General features: G+C 43.2%; 1 protein-coding gene across 10 annotated transcripts in view; it reads left to right on the forward strand.

Annotated features, from left to right (window-relative positions):
• Positions 1-19,584, forward strand: part of atp2b2 (ATPase plasma membrane Ca2+ transporting 2) — a 352,981-nt gene that overhangs the window by 261,248 nt on the left and 72,149 nt on the right. For 5 of the 10 annotated variants that reach the window (XM_046338715.1, XM_046338738.1, XM_046338743.1 and 2 more), the window contains exons 9-13: positions 79-171; positions 4,321-4,362; positions 5,821-5,988; positions 7,522-7,736; positions 10,648-10,890. In XM_046338715.1, the coding sequence (XP_046194671.1) occupies positions 79-171; positions 4,321-4,362; positions 5,821-5,988; positions 7,522-7,736; positions 10,648-10,890 (761 nt within the window). The remainder of the gene's footprint in view (positions 1-78; positions 172-4,320; positions 4,363-5,820; positions 5,989-7,521; positions 7,737-10,647; positions 10,891-19,584) is intronic. The other 5 variants (XM_046338752.1, XM_046338724.1, XM_046338748.1 and 2 more) reach the window with 2 other exon arrangements.

A 19,584-nucleotide genomic window follows, 5' to 3' on the forward strand; every position in this document is an offset into this window, starting at 1 on the left:
TCCTTTTATTCAAGCTCTTAACCATGTTCTTTTGGTTCACTGTTGCTCGTCTTTTTTTACCCATGATTTACTTGCTAGACTGCCCCCATCCCTCTGCCCACCCCATCGCAACTATAGCCACCGATGGTGCTGCAGGTGGTTTTGCACCTGGCAATGCCAGCATAGTCAATGGTAGGTTGACCAGAACCTCCTTCCTGTCCTGCTCCCTCCCGCTGGGTAAAACTGCCTCCTCCCTCTTCCACCTCCTCCCTATATGCCCACTCTCCTCCCTCCTCCATCTCCTCCTCCCCCACCTCCTCCATCTCCTCCTCTTCCTCCTCCACCTCCTCGTCCTCCTCCAACTCCTCTTCTTCGACATCCTCCTCCTCTACCTCCACCTCCTCTTCCACCTCTACCTCCTCCATCACCTCCTTGTCTTCCACCTCCTCCTCCTCCTCCTCCTCCTCCTCCTCCTCCTCCTCCTCCTCCTCCTCCTCCTCCTCCTCCTCCCTATATTCCCACTCTCTTGTTCCTGTACCTTTCATATTCTCTCCTTTAAATGCACGTTTCTTCTTTTCCTAAGGTTGTGGAACAGTCTTCATTTCCTTTCTGTCTTCCTCCTTTTCTTGCTTTCAGTTTGTTTGGGTTGAATGACTGAGTAGTAATACCACAATACATCCAAAATATTGAAAAAGTTCAATAGAAAATCTAAATGATTTAGTAAGTAGGTAGTGAGGGATGATCCGGTTGCGTTGGAGGTGGGACATGGGTTTAATACAGAGACGTTCTGTAAGTGTTCTCGGTGAGATATGTGTTGAAGAAGGTTGGGGGGGTTTGCTGTTTGCCAGTCACGACGAGCATGTCATTATCATCATGGAAGGTGTGGGGTCTAAATGTCCCTCAGAAATGATTACTAGTTGTTCTCAGGACAGGTGACATAGTCGATTACTAGTTTTCTGTGACTGATATTAGAAGTAGATTAATCTACCCCCCCCCCTCTCCCCGGTATCTACATCCTAAATGCCACCCTATTCTCTATATAGTGCGCTACTTTTGAACAGGACCCTTAGGGAAACCTAGTAGTGCACCATATAGGGAATAGGCTGCCTTTTGAGATGCATCCATCGTGTTGTATACTGTCTGCTGCTCATCCCCCCCCCAAGACTGTCTATCTCTCACACTGCGGTCCTGACCTGTCTCTCTGCACTGAATGAGGTCAATTGTCCAATTTCAGCTGCCTCGTTGTGTCCTCTGGGAGGGAAGTGGATCTGCTATTGTGGTTGAAATGAACTGAATAGACATGGCCATTATACCGACTGAGAAAGAAACAGTCTGATACAGATGGCTGCCCTGCCACCTCTACACTCTAACCACTAGGCTACCAGCCACCTCTACACTCTAACCACTAGGCTACCTGCCACCTCTACACTCTAACCACTAGGCTACCTGCCACCTCTACACTCTAACCACTAGGCTACCTGCCACCTCTACACTCTAACCACTAGGCTACCCTGCCGCCTCTACACTCTAACCACTAGGCTACCTGCCACCTCTGCACTCTAACCACTAGGCTACCCTGCCGCCTCTACCCTCTAACCACTAGGCTACCCTGCCTCCTCTACCCTCTAACCACTAGGCTACCCTGCACCTCTACCCTCTAACCACTAGGCTACCCTGCCTCCTCTACCCTCTAACCACTAGGCTCCCTGCCGCCTCTACCCTCTAACCACTAGGCTACCTGCCGCCTCTACCCTCTAACCACTAGGCTACCCTGCCGCCTCTACCCTCTAACCACTAGGCTACCCTGCCGCCCGCAGGACGATGCTCACTTGATAAGAGTTTTTCCCTTTTAGTAATATGCACCAAGGTATTCAATGTTTACATTTGGACAGATAGTTTTGGTGCAATAATTTGGTGGTAAAGTGTACCTTGAAATTAAAAGGGTAAAAATAAATGACATGTAATAAATTAATTCACATGAGATATAAAAACGACATGTGTATGTGTTTAAGATCTAGTGGTTTTAATGGTAGTCCAGTAGTCTATCAGACCCCTGTAGTCCAGTAGTCTATCAGACCCCTATAGTCCAGTAGTCTATCAGACCCCTGTAGTCCAGTAGTCTATCAGACCCCTGTAGTCTATCAGACCCCTGTAGTCTATCAGACCCCTGTAGTCTATCAGACCCCTGTAGTCTATCAGACCCATGTAGTCCAGTAGTCTATCAGACCCCTGTAGTCTATCAGACCCATGTAGTCCAGTAGTCTATCAGACCCCTGTAGTCTATCAGACCCCTGTAGTCTATCAGACCCCTGTAGTCTATCAGACCCATGTAGTCCAGTAGTCTATCAGACCCCTGTAGTCCAGTACTCTATCAGACCCCTGTAGTCTATCAGACCTCTGTAGTCTATCAGACCCCTGTAGTCTATCAGACCCCTGTAGTCGATCAGACCCCTGTAGTCTATCAGACCCCTGTAGCCTCTGGATGGCAGGTAGTCAAGTAGTATTTTTCTCTCCAGCGTTCAATTCCTTCACTTCAATTCCTTTCCTCCCTCAGTCTGACCTTGCATGATCTTTCTGACTTTACTGTAACACTGCATGCTCTGTGTCGGCTGTTTCTCCTTTACCTCGTGTTGTGTGTTAAACGCTGTGATTCTCTGCATCTGTTTCTTGACACCTCGTGAAATATCCGAATGGCTTTTCTTGTTCTGTCGATGTGTGGAATTCCCTGTAGTCTGTGTGTGAGTTTGTCACTTCCTGTAGTCTGTGAGTATGTCACTTCCTGTAAGTCTGTGCAGTCACTCTTCAAAACGAAGCACCCACAGCCGATCGGATAGCGAGGAAATCTGAGCAGCAGAGATGTCTCGTAGTTGTAACTCAAGTACGGTAGAACATGTCATGTGATCGTGTCAAGCAAAGCATCTTAAAACACAATAACATTCGTTTCATCATAACCGAATAATAACAATGGTTGCATTTTGCTCAAATCACTGTCGACAGGTCATAGAAGTAACCAGATAAAGTCTACATGGGACTGCTTTCATCCAACACAGCTACAGACAAAAACAGCAAACATAACGTTTTACTGCGTTTTACATGGTTTAAAAAAATATATATTAAAAAATTGCAATTATAGGATTTATTTTTAGAAAAATGTTTTAAATTCTGTTTATTATTTACATTTCTAGTGCTCTAGGTTCCACTGTCATGCGGTCTATCTGGTCTGTGTGTATGTAGCAGGTGTAAAAGTCTATCAGTCCAGAGATCTGTATATATATATTTAAAACATTTTTTTTTAACCTTTATTTAACCAGGCAAGTCAGTTAAGAACAAATTCTTATTTTCAATAATGGCCTAGGAACAGTGGGTTAACTGCCTAGGCTACCCTGCCACCTCTACACTCTAACCACTAGGCTACCCCACGAGGTACTCATGGCTTCGCCCCAACAATGAGTCGTTGTTCCAAAGGTGTAAAGGCAACAAGTTTAGGTCCAAAATAAACCCATGGAAAAACGCATCGGACTTGTTTTGGACAGATTTTTGTCGAGAATAAAACCTTTTGCTTCGTCTCTTCCTCTCTGATTCGTCTGAGCTGATCTGGGGGGAAAACTACAGTACAATGGATTATTGTCAGTGTAGTTAATAATAATATAATATATGCCATTTAGCAGACGCTTTTATCCAAAGCGACTTACAGTCATGTGTGCATACATTCTACGTATGGGTGGTCCCGGGGATCGAACCCACTACCCTGGCGTTACAAGCGCCATGCTCAGTTAATTACCACGTTTCCGCGCTGAACCAGGTTGAATATTTGCTTCATGAAAATGACAGACCAGCATCCCACAAAGTTGTTGATTTGATTTATGCGCATTGGGCTCACAATAAATAAGTGGAGTTCAAGTAAATGAATCGACGTCACTCAATTAGTTGTTTAATAACCCCCCCCCCCCTCAAAAAAACTCAAATGTCAATTCATCGTTTAGCACAAGCGCTAGGATAAATATTTACTACATAGTCACATTATTTGCAAAATCTAGTTTTATTATCAATGATCTATTTTGATTGACATTATTTCCAATAGTCACTAGCAAGCCCAGGCGAAAACACAACATTTCGTTAGCTTGTAAATGAGAAATTAGCATCCCCTGCAGCAGAGCTTCACCTCATTAAGCAGCAGCTTTTCTGTGTACGTGACCGTCTTGACGATGTTAAATAAATATTCATTCTTTTTCTGTCTTCCTTTTCAGTTTTTATTTCACTGTAATGTCCTGGCGTTTGATTGTGTGTTTGTGTTTTATCGTCGGTTCTTATTGTCCTGTGTCTCGTATGTCTCCATCGTAGGTAAAATACAGGATGACAATATGGAGAACAACCAGACTAAAGGTAACCTATTTTCAACTTTCCCCTCCCCCCCATAGTTTTGGTTTGTACTCTAATTAGCGATGCAAATTTCCGGTAACCCCCCCTCACAAAAAATCCCAGCTTTTCCAGAAATCCTGGTTGAAAATGTCCGGATTTCATGCCTATTCCCTTCTGATTCTGGGAATATTCATTTCCTGGAAAACCTGGAATTTGGGGAAAGTTATCATCATTTTGCAACCCCAGCTCTAACGATCCTCTAACATTCCCTTAACGTCTCTAACATACTTCTGATATGTAAACGCCCATTCAGCCTGATGTACGTCTTGTGTCCCCAGTGTTGTTGTCACGGGCTGCAGTGTTGTGCAGTGTTGTTGTCTCAGCTCTATATGAGCATGTCTCAAGGTCTCTCTCTCATCTCTCTTGCTCTGTCTTTGTCTCTCTCTCATCTCTCTTGCTCTGTCTTTGTCTCTCTCTCTCTCTCTCTCTTGCTCTCTCTCTCTCTTTCTCTCTCTCAAATTTCTCTCGCTCTCTTGCTCTCTCTCAAATTTCTCTTGCTCTTTCTTTCTTTCTTTCTTTCTTTCTTTCTTTCTTTCTTTCTTTCTTTCTTTCTTTCTTTCTTTCTTTCTTTCTTTCTTTCTTTCTTTCTTTCTTTCTTTCTTTCTTTCTTTCTTTCTTTCTTTCTTAGAGCTCAGTCTGCCCTGAGGTTGTTCCACTAACATTATTCTTTGTTAAAAAAGTGTTCATCTTGAAGGTTTTCCTGCTAGCAGAAACTTAATGTACTTAGAAGTTATGTTCATAATAGTTTGCATTCCTACAGGGCTCTCTCTGTGCAGGGCTGTCTCTGTACAGGGCTTTCTCTGTACAGGGCTCTCTCTGTACAGGGCTTTCTCTGTACAGGGCTCTCTCTATACAGGGCTTTCTCTGTACAGGGCTCAAAGTGCTTTACATTGTACCGTGATGATGTAACCAAGGGCAAATCGTTCTCTCCTGAAGAGAATAATACGCAATTCTCTTTCAAGCTGTTTTGATGTTATTTGAAATGTAAAACGTTAAAATGTTGACCTACACATGTTTTTTTCCCCCCTGACTAGTTCAGTTAACTAGAATGAGGACTTCTTCAGACAGTTGTGGTGAGAGGTTAAAAGCTGGTTGAAAATATCAATGTATCGAAGAGAATAAACGTACCAACCACTGTCTCTGTTGGGCAGCGCTTAGAGCATCACTGGTTTCCATAACGTGTTTTACTTCAATGGATGTAATCGATCTAAGTTGGGGTCTTTCCTACAGCATAGGCCACAGGACTCGATCTAAGTTGGGGTCTTTCCTACAGCATAGGCCACAGGACTCGATCTAAGTTGGGGTCTTTCCTACGGCATAGGCCACAGGACTCAACCTAAATTGGGGTCCTTGCTAAATAGAACAGACCCCAGTGACATCCCATAATAATCTCCTGTCTTTGTGTTCCTGTGGTTGTTTCAGTGAAGAAACAGGACGGAGCGGCTGCCATGGAAATGCAGCCTCTGAAGAGCGCCGAGGGAGGAGAGATGGAGGAGAAGGAGGAGAAGAAGAAAGCAAACGTCTCCAAGAAGGAGAAGTCTGTCCTCCAGGGGAAACTGACCAAGCTGGCTGTTCAGATTGGCAAAGCAGGTACGGAAGATCAATCGATATGATTAAATCATATATATTTGATTTATATATATATATATATCGAGTGTCAAATCACTGACCATGAACCCGATGGGAGAACCTTCCAGAAGGACAACCATCTCTGCAGCACTCCACCAATCAGGTCTTTATGGTAGAGTGGCCAGACAGAAGCCACTCCTCAGTAAAAGGCACATGACAGCCCGCTTGGAGTTTGCCAAAAGGCACCCAAAGGTCTCTCAGACCATGAAAAACAAGATTCTCTGATCTGATGAAACCAATATTGAACTCTTTAGCCTGAATGCCAAATGTCACATCTGGAGGAAACTTTGCCCCATCCCTATGGTGAAGCATGGTGGTGGTAGCATCATGCTCTGGGGATGTTTTCCACCATCCCTATGGTGAAGCATGGTGGTGGCAGCATCATGCTCTGAGGATGTTTTTCAGTGACAGGGACTGGGAGACTAGTCAGGATCAAGAGAAAGATGAACGAAGCAAAGTACAGAGAGATCCTTGATGAAACCCTGCTCCAGAGCTCTCAGGACCTCAGACTGGGGCGAAGATTCCCTTTCCAACCGGACAACGACTCTAAGTACACAGCCAAGACAATGCAGGTGTGGCTTTGGACAAGTCTCTGAATGTCCTTGAGTGGCCCAGCCAGAGCCCAGACTTGAACCCAATCGAACATCTCTGGAGAGACCTGAAAAAAGCTGTGCAACGACCCTCCCCATCCAACCTGACAGAGCTTGAGAGGATCTGTAGTGAAGAATGGGAGAAACTCCCCAAATACAGGTGTGCCAAGCTTGTAGTGTCAAGAAGACTCACGGCTGTAATCCCTGCCAAAGTACTGAGTAAAGGGTCTTTTTAAAATTTTCTTTTTTATAAATATGCTAAAATGTCAATACTTTCCACTGTATATATGATCCATAACATATCTCTATGTGCCAGATATAATGGAGATTATGACGTTCTGAGACGGAATATGGGAGATTATGACGTTCTGAGACGGAATATGGGAGATTTTGACGTTCTGAGACGGAATATGGGAGATTATGACGTTCTGAGACGGAATATGGGAGATTATGACGTTCTGAGAGAATATGGAGATTATGACGTTCTGAGACGGAATATGGGAGATTATGACATTCTGAGACGGAATATGGAGATTATGACGTTCTGAGAGAATATGGAGATTATGACGTTCTGAGAGAATATGGAGATTATGACGTTCTGAGAGAATGATGGAAAATGGAGATTATGACGTTCTGATGATGGAATATGGAGATTATGACATTCTGATGATGGAATATGGAGATTACCAGATCACAGAAGGAAATTTAGAAGTGGATATGGAATGCAAGAAAACAAATCACATAAATAAATCTGTTGTTTACAAGTAGTTGCTGCTGTGCTGTTGATTTCTAAAGATAAAAGTTTAAATAAATATTTGCTATCATATGAGTCAAAACAAGCCAGGCATCTCGCACTTTCATCTGTTCACAAGTAAAGTAAAAAAGCAGCCATTTCCTTGTCCAGGTCTGGTGATGTCAGCCATCACAGTGATCATCCTGGTGCTGTACTTCGCTGTGGACAACTTTGTCCTGCAGAAGAGGCCGTGGCTGACGGAGTGCACCCCCATCTACGTCCAGTACTTCGTCAAGTTCTTCATCATCGGTGTCACCGTGCTGGTGGTGGCTGTACCCGAGGGGCTGCCCCTGGCCGTCACCATCTCCCTGGCCTACTCTGTCAAGGTACACACACACACACACACACACACACACACTGGTCGGCTCCATCTCCAACTCTGTCAAGGTAGAGAAAGAAAATCAAGCTATTTATCATTATATAGAAAATACAATATAGATATTTTGGGGCAAACTTCTACTACTACTCTGTCAAAGTATATTTGAAAAATATATTATCTAAAGTGTTGCAGCTCTAATAACTAGTGTCTGATCTGTTGCAGCTATAATAACTAGTATCTAATGTGTTGCAGCTCTAATAACTAGTATCTAATGTGTTGCAGCTCTAATATCTAGTATCTAATGTGTTGCAGCTCTAATATCTAGTATTTGATCTGTTGCAGCTCTAATAACTAGTATCTGATCTGTTGCAGATCTAATAACTAGTATCTAATGTTTTGCAGCTCTAATAACTAGTATCTAATGTGTTGCAGCTCTAATATCTAGTATCTGATCTGTTGCAGCTCTAATAACTAGTATCTGATCTGTTGCAGCTCTAATATCTAGTATCTGATCTGTTGCAGCTCTAATAACTAGTATCTAATGTTTTGCAGCTCTAATAACTAGTATCTAATGTGTTGCAGCTCTAATAACTAGTATCTGATCTGTTGCAGCTCTAATAACTAGTATCTGATCTGTTGCAGCTCTAATAACTAGTATCTAATGTGTTGCAGCTCTAATAACTAGTATCTAATGTGTTGCAGCTCTAATATCTAGTATCTGATCTGTTGCAGCTCTAATAACTAGTGTCTGATCTGTTGCAGCTCTAATATCTAGTATCTGATCTGTTGCAGCTCTAATATCTAGTATCTGATCTGTTGCAGCTCTAATAAATAGTATCTAATGTTTTGCAGCTCTAATAACTAGTATCTAATGTGTTGCAGCTCTAATAACTAGTATCTGATCTGTTGCAGCTCTAATATCTAGTATCTAATGTGTTGCAGCTCTAATAACTAGTATCTAATGTGTTGCAGCTCTAATAACTAGTATCTAATGTGTTGCAGCTCTAATAACTAGTATCGAATGTGTTGCAGCTCTAATAACTAGTATCTAATGTGTTGCAGCTCTAATAACTAGTATATGATCTGTTGCAGCTCTAATAACTAGTATCTAATGTGTTGCAGCTCTAATAACTAGTATCTAATGTGTTGCAGCTCTAATAACTAGTATTTGATCTGTTGCAGCTCTAATAACTAGTATCTGATCTGTTGCAGCTCTAATAACTAGTATCTAATGTTTTGCAGCTCTAATATCTAGTATCTAATGTGTTGCAGCTCTAATAACTAGTATCTAATGTGTTGCAGCTCTAATATCTAGTATCTAATGTGTTGCAGCTCTAATAACTAGTATCTAATGTTTTGCAGCTCTAATAACTAGTATCTAATGTTCATAAATGACCAGCATGGTCAAATAATAATAAGGCAGAACAGTTGAAACTGGAGCAGCAGCACAGTTGCAGCTCTAATAACTAGTATCTAATGTGTTGCAGCTCTAATAACTAGTATCTAATGTGTTGCAGCTCTAATAACTAGTATCTAATGTTTTGCAGCTCTAATAACTAGTATCTAATGTGTTGCAGCTCTAATAACTAGTATTGAATGTGTTGCAGCTCTAATAACTAGTATCCTGGGGCATGTTTTGCAGCTCTAATAACTAGTAAAGAATGTGTTAGCAGCTCTAATAACTAGTATCTAATGTGTTGCAGCTCTAATAACTAGTATCTAATGAGACAGGAGGGGTGTTGCAGCTCTAATAAACTAAGTATCTAATGTGTTGCAGCTCTAATAACTAATATCTAATTACCATTGCAGCTCTAATAACTAGTATCGAATGTGGGGGAACCCAGACAGCTCTGAATAACTAGTATCGAATGTGTTGCAGCTCTAATAACTAGTATCTAATGTGTTGCAGCTCTAATAACTAGTATCTAATGTGTTGCAGCTCTAATAACTAGTATCTAATGTGTTGCAGCTCTAGAGACAGCAAGGGCGGTTCGTTGCTCCAGAGCCTTTCCGTTCGAATGTGTTGCAGCTCTAATAACTAGTATCTAATGTGTTGCAGCTCTAATAACTAGTATCTAATGTGTTGCAGCTCTAATAACTAGTATCTAATGTGTTGCAGCTCTAATAACTAGTATCCTTGAAATGTTTTTTGACAGCCAGTCTAATAACTAGTATCTAATGTGTTGCAGCTCTAATAACTAGTATCTAATGTTTATCCGTTGCAGCTCTAATAACTAGTATCTAATGTTTTGCAGCTTTTTGGAATAACTAGTATCTAATTTTTGCAGCTCTAATAACTAGTATCTATATGTTCTTGCAGCTCTAATAACTAGTATCAATGTGTTGCAGCTCTAATAACTAGTATTAATGTGATTGCAGCTCTAATAACTAGTATCTAATGTTTTGTCAGCTCTAATAACTAGTATCTAATGTGTTGCAGCTCTAATAACTAGTATCTAATGTTTTGCAGCTCTAATAACTAGTATCTGATCTGTTGCAGCTCTAATAACTAGTATCTAATGTGTTGCAGCTCTAATAACTAGTATCTGATCTGTTGCAGCTCTAATAACTAGTATCTGATCTGTTGCAGCTCTAATATCTAGTATCTGATCTGTTGCAGCTCTAATAACTAGTATCTAATGTGTTGCAGCTCTAATAACTAGTATCTGATCTGTTGCAGCTCTAATATCTAGTATCTGATCTGTTGCAGCTCTAATAACTAGTATCTGATCTGTTGCAGCTCTAATAACTAGTATCTAATGTTTTTATCCAAAGCGACTTACAGTCATGTGTGCATACATTCTACGTATGGGTGGTCCCGGGAATCGAACCCACTACCCTAATAACTAGTATCTGAAAATATTGAATTGAAACGAGGCTGAAACCTCCAACAACACGGTTTGATATTTCATCCTCAGAAAATGATGAAAGATAATAACCTGGTTCGCCACCTGGATGCGTGTGAGACGATGGGTAACGCCACGGCCATCTGCTCCGACAAGACCGGCACGTTGACCACCAACCGTATGACTGCCGTGGCGTGCTACGTGGGGGATGTCCACTACAAGGAGATACCAGACCCTGGACTTCTGTCTGTTAAGTCTCTGGATATCCTTGTCAACGCCATCTCCCTCAACAGCGCGTACACCACCAAGATACTGGTAAGAACCTACCACGCTATATAGTACACCACCAAGATACTGGTAAGAACCTACCACGCTATATACTACACCACCAAGATACTGGTAAGAACCTACCACGCTATATACTACACCACCAAGATACTGGTAAGAACCTAGCACGCTATATACTACACCACCAAGATACTGGTAAGAACCTAGCACGCTATATACTACACCACCAAGATACTGGTAAGAACCTAGCACGCTATATACTACACCACCAAGATACTGGTAAGAACTACATACTGAGATATTACACCAACTACATACTGAGATACTGAGATATTACACCAACTACATACTGAGATACTGAGATATTACTATATCTCTTTCTATAGGCTAGAGGGGAGACAGGAAGCCTAGTGGTTAGAGGGGTGGCAGGTAGCCTAGTGGTTAGAGGGGCGGCAGGTAGCGTAGTGGTTAGAGGGGCGGCAGGTAGCCTATTGGTTAGAGGGGTGGCAGGTAGCCTAGTGGTTAGAGGGGCGGCAGGTAGCCTAGTGGTTAGAGGGGCGGCAGGTAGCCTATTGGTTAGAGGGGTGGCAGGTAGCCTAATGGTTAGAGGGGCGGCAGGTAGCCTAGTGGTTAGAGGGGCGGCAGGTAGCCTAGTGGTGGTTAGAGGGGTGGCAGGTAGCCTAGTGGTTAGAGGGGCGGCAGGTAGCCTATTGGTTAGAGGGGTGGCAGGTAGCCTAGTGGTTAGAGGGGCGGCAGGTAGTCTAGTGGTTAGAGGGGCGGCAGGTAGCCTAGTGGTTAGAGGGGCGGCAGGTAGCCTAGTGGTTAGAGGGGGCGGCAGGTAGCCTAGTGGTTAGAGGGGGCGGTAGCCTAGTGGTTAGCAGGTTAGCCTAGCCTTGGTTAGAGGGGCGGCAGGTAGCCTAGTGGTAGAGGGTGGCAGGTAGCCTAGTGGTTAGAGGGGCGGCAGGTAGCCTAGTGGTTAGAGGGGACGGCAGGTAGCCTAGTGGTTAGAGGGGCGGCAGGTAGCCTAGTGGTTAGAGGGGAGGCAGGTAGCCTAGTGGTTATAGGGGCGGCAGGTAGCCTAGTGGTTAGAGGGGGGAGGCAGGTAGCCTAGTGGTTAGCGGGGCGGCAGGTAGCCTAGTGGTTAGAGGGGAGGCAGGTAGCCTAGTGGTTAGAGGGGCGGCAGGTAGCCTAGTGGTTAGAGGGGAGACAGGTAGCCTAGTGGTTAGAGGGGCGGCAGGTAGCCTAGTGGTTAGAGGGGAGGCAGGTAGCCTAGTGGTTAGAGTGTTGGACTAGTAACCGAAAGGTTGCAAGATCAAATCCCCGAGTTGACAATGTAAAAAATCTGTCATTCTGCCCCTGAACAAGGCAGTTAACCCACTGTTCCTAGGCCGTCATTGAAAGTAAGAATTTGTTTTTAACTGACTTGCCTCGTTAAATACCAAAAATAATCTAGGAGCCTCAGAACTCCAAGCTGCAGTTCTACCAGGCCTTTGAACTTTGCATCTTAAAACTCGGCTAGCATGGTGTACGTTTTAGGACGTCCTCAGCTTCAGAACGTCATACTGCAAGCCCTCTGTGGCGTCCTCCCCATTCAAACTGTCTCTCTGAGCTGTGAAATAAATATCTCAACTTGCATAACAGCTCTAGTCTTCCTGGACTGCCAGAGAAGGCTTTGATATCTGTATTATTTTCCCTTCTAGTCAACGAACGGCGACAGGCATCAGTCAGCAGGGACCTAACTATTGTTCAGTACGCACATAAAATGACTCCATCCCCCAGAAGTCTATGCTTCCCCCTGCCTGCTCAGCACCAGTAGGACTCCATCCCCCATAGGCCTCTGTTCTGTTCTGTTCCTTCAATCCGATTCCACCCACCAGAAGCCTCTGCTTCTCAAACAACAGGAGTATTCCATCCCTCAGAGGCATCGCTTGTGTTCTGTGGAAACTGCATCCCCCAGAAGCCCTTGCTTCTCGGAACCAGATATCCATCCCCCAAGAGGCCTCTGTTGCTCTGTTCTGTTATGTCCTTTCATACAATTCCATCCCCCAGAAGCCTCTGCTTTCCCTCAACCTAGCCAGCACTACGGGAAGACCATCTTTATAATAGGATATTATGTCATTCCTGGTGTGTTGGGACTCATCACTATGACTTAAAATACCTTCAAAATCAGCTGGGGAAAAGTTGTGAGTGGTGATTGATATATAGATTACGTACGTCCTTCCCCCATCCCAAATATCTCAACTAATTAAAGAAATACAGTAAAGTATTCCTCAGAAAAAAACATCCTCTCATCGTGGGAATCATCGTAGGACGTTGCCTTACATTTTTATCAGCCTTATTATGAGCCATGGTTAAAAGTAGTGCACTGAATAGGGAATAGGGCTCTGGTCTAAAGTAGTGCACTATATAGGGAATAGGGCTCTGGTCTAAAGTAGTTCACTATATAGGGAATAGGGCCCTGGTCTAAAGTAGTGTACTATATAGGGAATAGGGCCCTGGTCTAAAGTAGTGTACTATATAGGGAATAGGGCTCTGGTCTAAAGTAGTGCACTATATAGGGAATAGGGCTCTGGTCTAAAGTAGTGCACTATATAGGGAATAGGGTCCTGGTCTAAAGTAGTGCACTATATAGGGAATAGGGCCCTGGTCTAAAGTAGTGCACTATATAGGGAATAGGATTGCATTTGGGAGCTCTGACTACATCCATACCAGACAGACTGTCTCAGTGCTGTGACTACATCCAGACAGACTGTCTCAGTGCTGTGACTACATCCAGACAGACTGTCTCAGTGCTGTCACTACATCCATACCAGACAGGCTGTCTCAGTGCTGTCACTACATCCATACCAGACAGACTGTCTCAGTGCTGTGACTACATCCAGACAGACTGTCTCAGTGCTGTGACTACATCCAGACAGACTGTCTCAGTGCTCTGACTACATCCAGACAGACTGTCTCAGTGCTGTGACTACATCCAGACAGACAGTCTCAGTGCTGTGACTACATCCAGACAGACTGTCTCAGTGCTGTGACTACATCCAGACAGACTGTCTCAGTGCTGTCACTACATCCAGACAGACTGTCTCAGTGCTGTGACTACATCCATACCAGACAGACTGTCTCAGTGCTGTCACTACATCCAGACATGGTCCTGGGTTCGACCCATATGTAGAATGTATGCACACATGACTGTAAGTCGCTTTGGATAAAAGCGTCTGCTAAATGGCATATATTACAGACTGTCTCAGTGCTGTGACTACATCCATACCAGACAGGCTGTCTCAGTGCTCTGACTACATCCAGACAGACTGTCTCAGTGCTGTCACTACATCCAGACAGACTGTCTCAGTGCTGTGACTACATTCAGACAGACTGTCTCAGTGCTGTGACTACATCCAGACAGACTGTCTCAGTGCTGTCACTACATCCATACCAGACAGACTGTCTCAGTGCTCTGACTACATCATCTCATATGTATATACTGTACTCGATACCATCTACTGTATGCTGCTCTGTACCATCACTCATTCATATATCCTTATGTACATATTCCTTATCCCCTTACACTGTGTATAAGACAGTAGTTTTGGAATTGTTAGTTAGATTACTTGTTGGTTATCACTGCATTGTCGGAACTAGAAGCACAAGCATTTCGCTACACTCGCATTAACATCTGCTAACCATGTGTATGTGACAAATACAATTTGATTTGATTTGATTTGACATCCAGACAGACTGTCTCAGTGCTGTGACTACATCCAGACAGACTGTCTCAGTGCTGTCACTACATCCAGACAGACTGTCTCAGTGCTGTCACTACATCCAGACAGACTGTCTCAGTGCTGTGACTACATCCAGACAGACTGTCTCAGTGCTCTGACTACATCCAGACAGACTGTCTCAGTGCTGTCACTACATCCAGACAGACTGTCTCAGTGCTCTGACTACATCCAGACAGACTGTCTCAGTGCTCTGACTACATCCAGACAGACTGTCTCAGTGCTGTCACTACATCCAGACAGACTGTCTCAGTGCTGTCACTACATCCAGACAGACTGTCTCAGTGCTGTGACTACATCCAGACAGACTGTCTCAGTGCTGTGACTACATCCAGACAGACTGTCTCAGTGCTGTGACTACATCCAGACAGACTGTCTCAGTGCTGTGACTACATCCAGACAGACTGTCTCAGTGCTGTGACTACATCCAGACAGACTGTCTCAGTGCTGTGACTACATCCAGACAGACTGTCTCAGTGCTGTGACTACATCCAGACAGACTGTCTCAGTGCTGTGACTACATCCAGACAGACTGTCTCAGTGCTGTGACTAGACAGACTGTCTCAGTGCTGTGACTACATCCAGACAGACTGTCTCAGTGCTGTCACTACATCCAGACAGACTGTCTCAGTGCTGTGACTACATCCAGACAGACTGTCTCAGTGCTGTCACTACATCCAGACAGACTGTCTCAGTGCTGTGACTACATCCAGACAGACTGTCTCAGTGCTGTGACTACATCCAGACAGACTGTCTCAGTGCTGTGACTACATCCATACCAGACAGACTGTCTCAGTGCTGTCACTACATCCAGACAGACTGTCAGAAGCAGCAGAGGGAGTCACATCAAGAGAGAGCAGACCAGCTGATTCCCAGGAGAGAGATGTGTCATGAATATGGTCTTGTTGGTCTCTTACGTGAACAATTTTATCAATTATGATAAAATGCCATCGGTAGGATAGGATATGATGAACTTTACAACCCAACAGGAAAATGCTCTTAGACACTGCTGTATACAAAATAGACACTGTATATTACACACTCAACATCAAATCAAATTTTATTGGTCACACACACACACACACACACACACACACACACACACACACACACACACACACACACACACACACACACACACACACACACACACACACACACACACACACACACACACACACACACACACACACACACACACACACACACACACACACACACACACACACACACACACACACACACACACACACACACAGTGGGGCAAAAAAGTATTTAGTCAGCCACCAATTGTGCAAGTTCTCCCACTTAAAAAGATGAGAGAGGCCTGTAAATGTTCATCATAGGTACACAGGATTTTTAATGAATTTATTCGCAAATTATAATAATAATAAATAATATAATATTTATGGTGGAATATAAGTACAATACACCGTTACCCTTATCATACACATTGTATGTGGTGACCTGGTCGTCTTCTAGTGGGAAGAGAACCCACGAGCTGGTCCTTTGTTTCCTGTCCAAGGAAGGAAGCTTGTGCTTTTGTGAAACTCGTTCTAGATCTCACGCTAGGTGTGTTGGGGATAGTGCTTACCGTAAGGAGCTGACATCAAAATACTGTCGACCACATATCAACTACAGGGAATATCCAAAGGGTTTTGATTCAAGTTGGATTTGTGTTTGTTGACAACCCAATTAAATATCAATTTAAATTGGACGTTAATCTGACATCTTTATCTCGTTAGAAAGGGATGGTTTTGGCAAGAGATTTTACATCATCTGTAATTGGAGAGAGGACTGAAGGAGGGAGGGAGGGAGAGAGGGAGAGAGGGAGAGAGGGAGGGAGAGAGGGAGGGAGAGAGGGAGAGAGGGTTATATAAAACATTAAAGTTGTCGGCCAACACCAGTGGTGTGATACGGACTGTAAACTCTCCCTTCTCCGTTCTCTCCACGGCAAGTCAGAGCAGACACAAATAAAAATCAAGAGAACCACAGCTGATTGAAGCACTAATTTTGTATCTTTATATAATTGCTGTGTCTCAGAAATGAAAGTTTAGTTCTTAAAGGGGTACAAACACGTGTCATCTGTACCTTTAGTTATAGGTACAGAACATAATTTCCCACTGAAGGGACGGAAAGCGACAGAAAGAGCAACATATACCTTAAAAGAGCCAATAGGATACCATAGGGGGCAGATAGTAAAGGTACACATTTGCCTTTTTAGGGTACCACCACAAATCAAGGACCAGCTGAACCACTGCCCGGTACCATCCAGAAGGCGAGGTCAGTACAGGTGCATCAAAGCCGGGACCGAGAGACTGGAAAAACATAATCTATCTCAAGGCCATCAGGACCTAAACTGTAGTCACTGCCACTTGTCAGCTACTACCCGGTTACTCTACCATGCCCTATGTCATGGAACACTGGTCACTTTAATAATGGAACACTGGTCACTTTAATCATGGAACACTGGTCACTTTAATCATGGAACACTGGTCACTTTAATCATGGAACACTGGTCACTTTAATAATGGAACACTAGTCACTTTAATAATGGAACACTGGTCACTTTAATAATGGAACACTGGTCACTTTAATCATGGAACACTGGTCACTTTAATAATGGAACACTGGTCACTTTAATAATGGAACACTGGTCACTTTAATAATGGAACACTAGTCACTTTAATAATGGAACACTGGTCACTTTAATAATGGAACACTGGTCACTTTAATAATGGAACACTAGTCACTTTAATAACGGAACACTGGCCACTTTAATCATGGAACACTGGTCACTTTAATAACGGAACACTGGTCACTTTAATAATGGAACACTAGTCACTTTAATAATGGAACACTAGTCACTTTAATAACGGAACACTGGTCACTTTAATAACGGAACACTGGCCACTTTAATCATGGAACACTGGTCACTTTAATAACGGAACACTGGCCACTTTAATAATGGAACACTGGCCACTTTAATAATGGAACACTGGTCACTTTAATAACGGAACACTGGTCACTTTAATAACGGAACACTGGTCACTTTAATAACGGAACACTGGCCACTTTAATCATGGAACACTGGTCACTTTAATAACGGAACACTGGTCACTTTAATAATGGAACACTGGCCACTTTAATAATGGAACACTGGCCACTTTAATAATGGAACACTGGCCACTTTAATAACGGAACACTGGCCACTTTAATCATGGAACACTGGTCACTTTAATAATGGAACACTGGTCACTTTAATAATGGAACACTGGTCACTTTAATAATGGAACACTGGTCACTTTAATAATGGGACACTGGCCACTTTAATAATGGAACACTGGTCACTTTAATAATGGAACACTGGTCACTTTAATAATGGAACACTGGTCACTTTAATAATGGAACACTGGTCACTTTAATAATGGAACACTGGTCACTTTAATAATGGAACACTGGTCACTTTAATAATGGAACACTGGTCACTTTAATAATAGAACACTGGCCACTTTAATAATGGAACACTGGCCACTTTAATAATGGAACACTGGTCACTTTAATAATGGAACACTGGTCACTTTAATAATGGAACACTGGTCACTTAAGTAATGGAACACTGGTCACTTTAATAACGGAACACTGGTCACTTTAATAACGGAACACTGGTCACTTTGATAATGGAACACTGGCCACTATAATAATGGAACACTGGTCACTTAAGTAATGGAACACTGGTCACTTAAGTAATGGAACACTGGTCACTTAAGTAACGGAACACTGGTCACTTAAGTAATGGAACACTGGTCACTTAAGTAATGGAACACTGGTCACTTTGATAATGGAACACTGGTCACTTTAAATAGGTTTACCCATTTCATATGTACAGAGCATTCAGAAAGTATTCAGACCCCTTGACATGTTCCACATTTTGTTACGTTACAGCCTTATTCTAAAGTGGATTAAATAAACAAAATTTCACATCAATCTACACACAATACCCCATAATGACAATGACAGGTTTGTAGAAATGTTAGATTATTTATCAAATTTAAAAACAGAAATACTTTATTTACATAAGTACTCATAACATTTGCTATGAGACTAGAAATGGAGCTCAGGTGCATCCTGTTTCCATTGATCATCCCTGATGATTATAGAACTTGACTGGAGTCCCCTTGTGGTAAATTCAATTGATTGGACATGATTTGGAAAGGCACACACCTGTCTATATAAGGTTCCACAGTTGACAGTGCATGTCAGAGCAAAAACCAAGCCATGAGGTCGAAGGAATTGTCCCTAGAGCTCAGAGACAGAATTGCACCCTTCCCCACAGATCTGGGGAAGGGTACCAAAAACTGTCTGCAGCATTGAAGGTTCCCAAGAGCACAGTGGCCTCCATCCTTCTGGAATTGAAGAAGTTTGGAACCACCAAGACTCTTCCTGGAGCTGACCACCTGGCCTAACCACTCCTCAGTAAAAGGCACATGACAGCCCGCTTGGAGTTTGCCAAAAGACGCCTAAAGACTCTCAGACCATGAGAAACAAGATTCTCTGGTCTGATGAAACCAAGATTGAACTCTTTGGCCTGAATGACAAGCGTCACATCTGGAGGAAACCTGGCACCATCCCTACGGTGAAGCATGGTGGTGGTAGCATCATCCTGTGGGGATGTTATTCAGCGGCAGGGCCTGGGAGACTAGTCAGGATCGAGACAAAGATGAATGGAGCAAAGTATGGAGAGATCCTTGATGAAAACCTGCTCCAGAGCGCTCAGGACCTTAGACTGCGGCTAAGGTTCACCTTCCAACATTTACAAAAATGTCTAAACAAACCTGTTTTTTGTTTAGTCATTTTGGGGTATTGTGTGTAGACTGCTGAGGGGGGAAAAACAATATAATGCATTTTAGAATAAGGCTGTAACGTAACAAAATGTGGAAAA

This window comes from Oncorhynchus gorbuscha, linkage group LG03, assembly GCF_021184085.1.
Source record: "Oncorhynchus gorbuscha isolate QuinsamMale2020 ecotype Even-year linkage group LG03, OgorEven_v1.0, whole genome shotgun sequence".
NCBI lineage: Eukaryota > Metazoa > Chordata > Actinopteri > Salmoniformes > Salmonidae > Oncorhynchus > Oncorhynchus gorbuscha.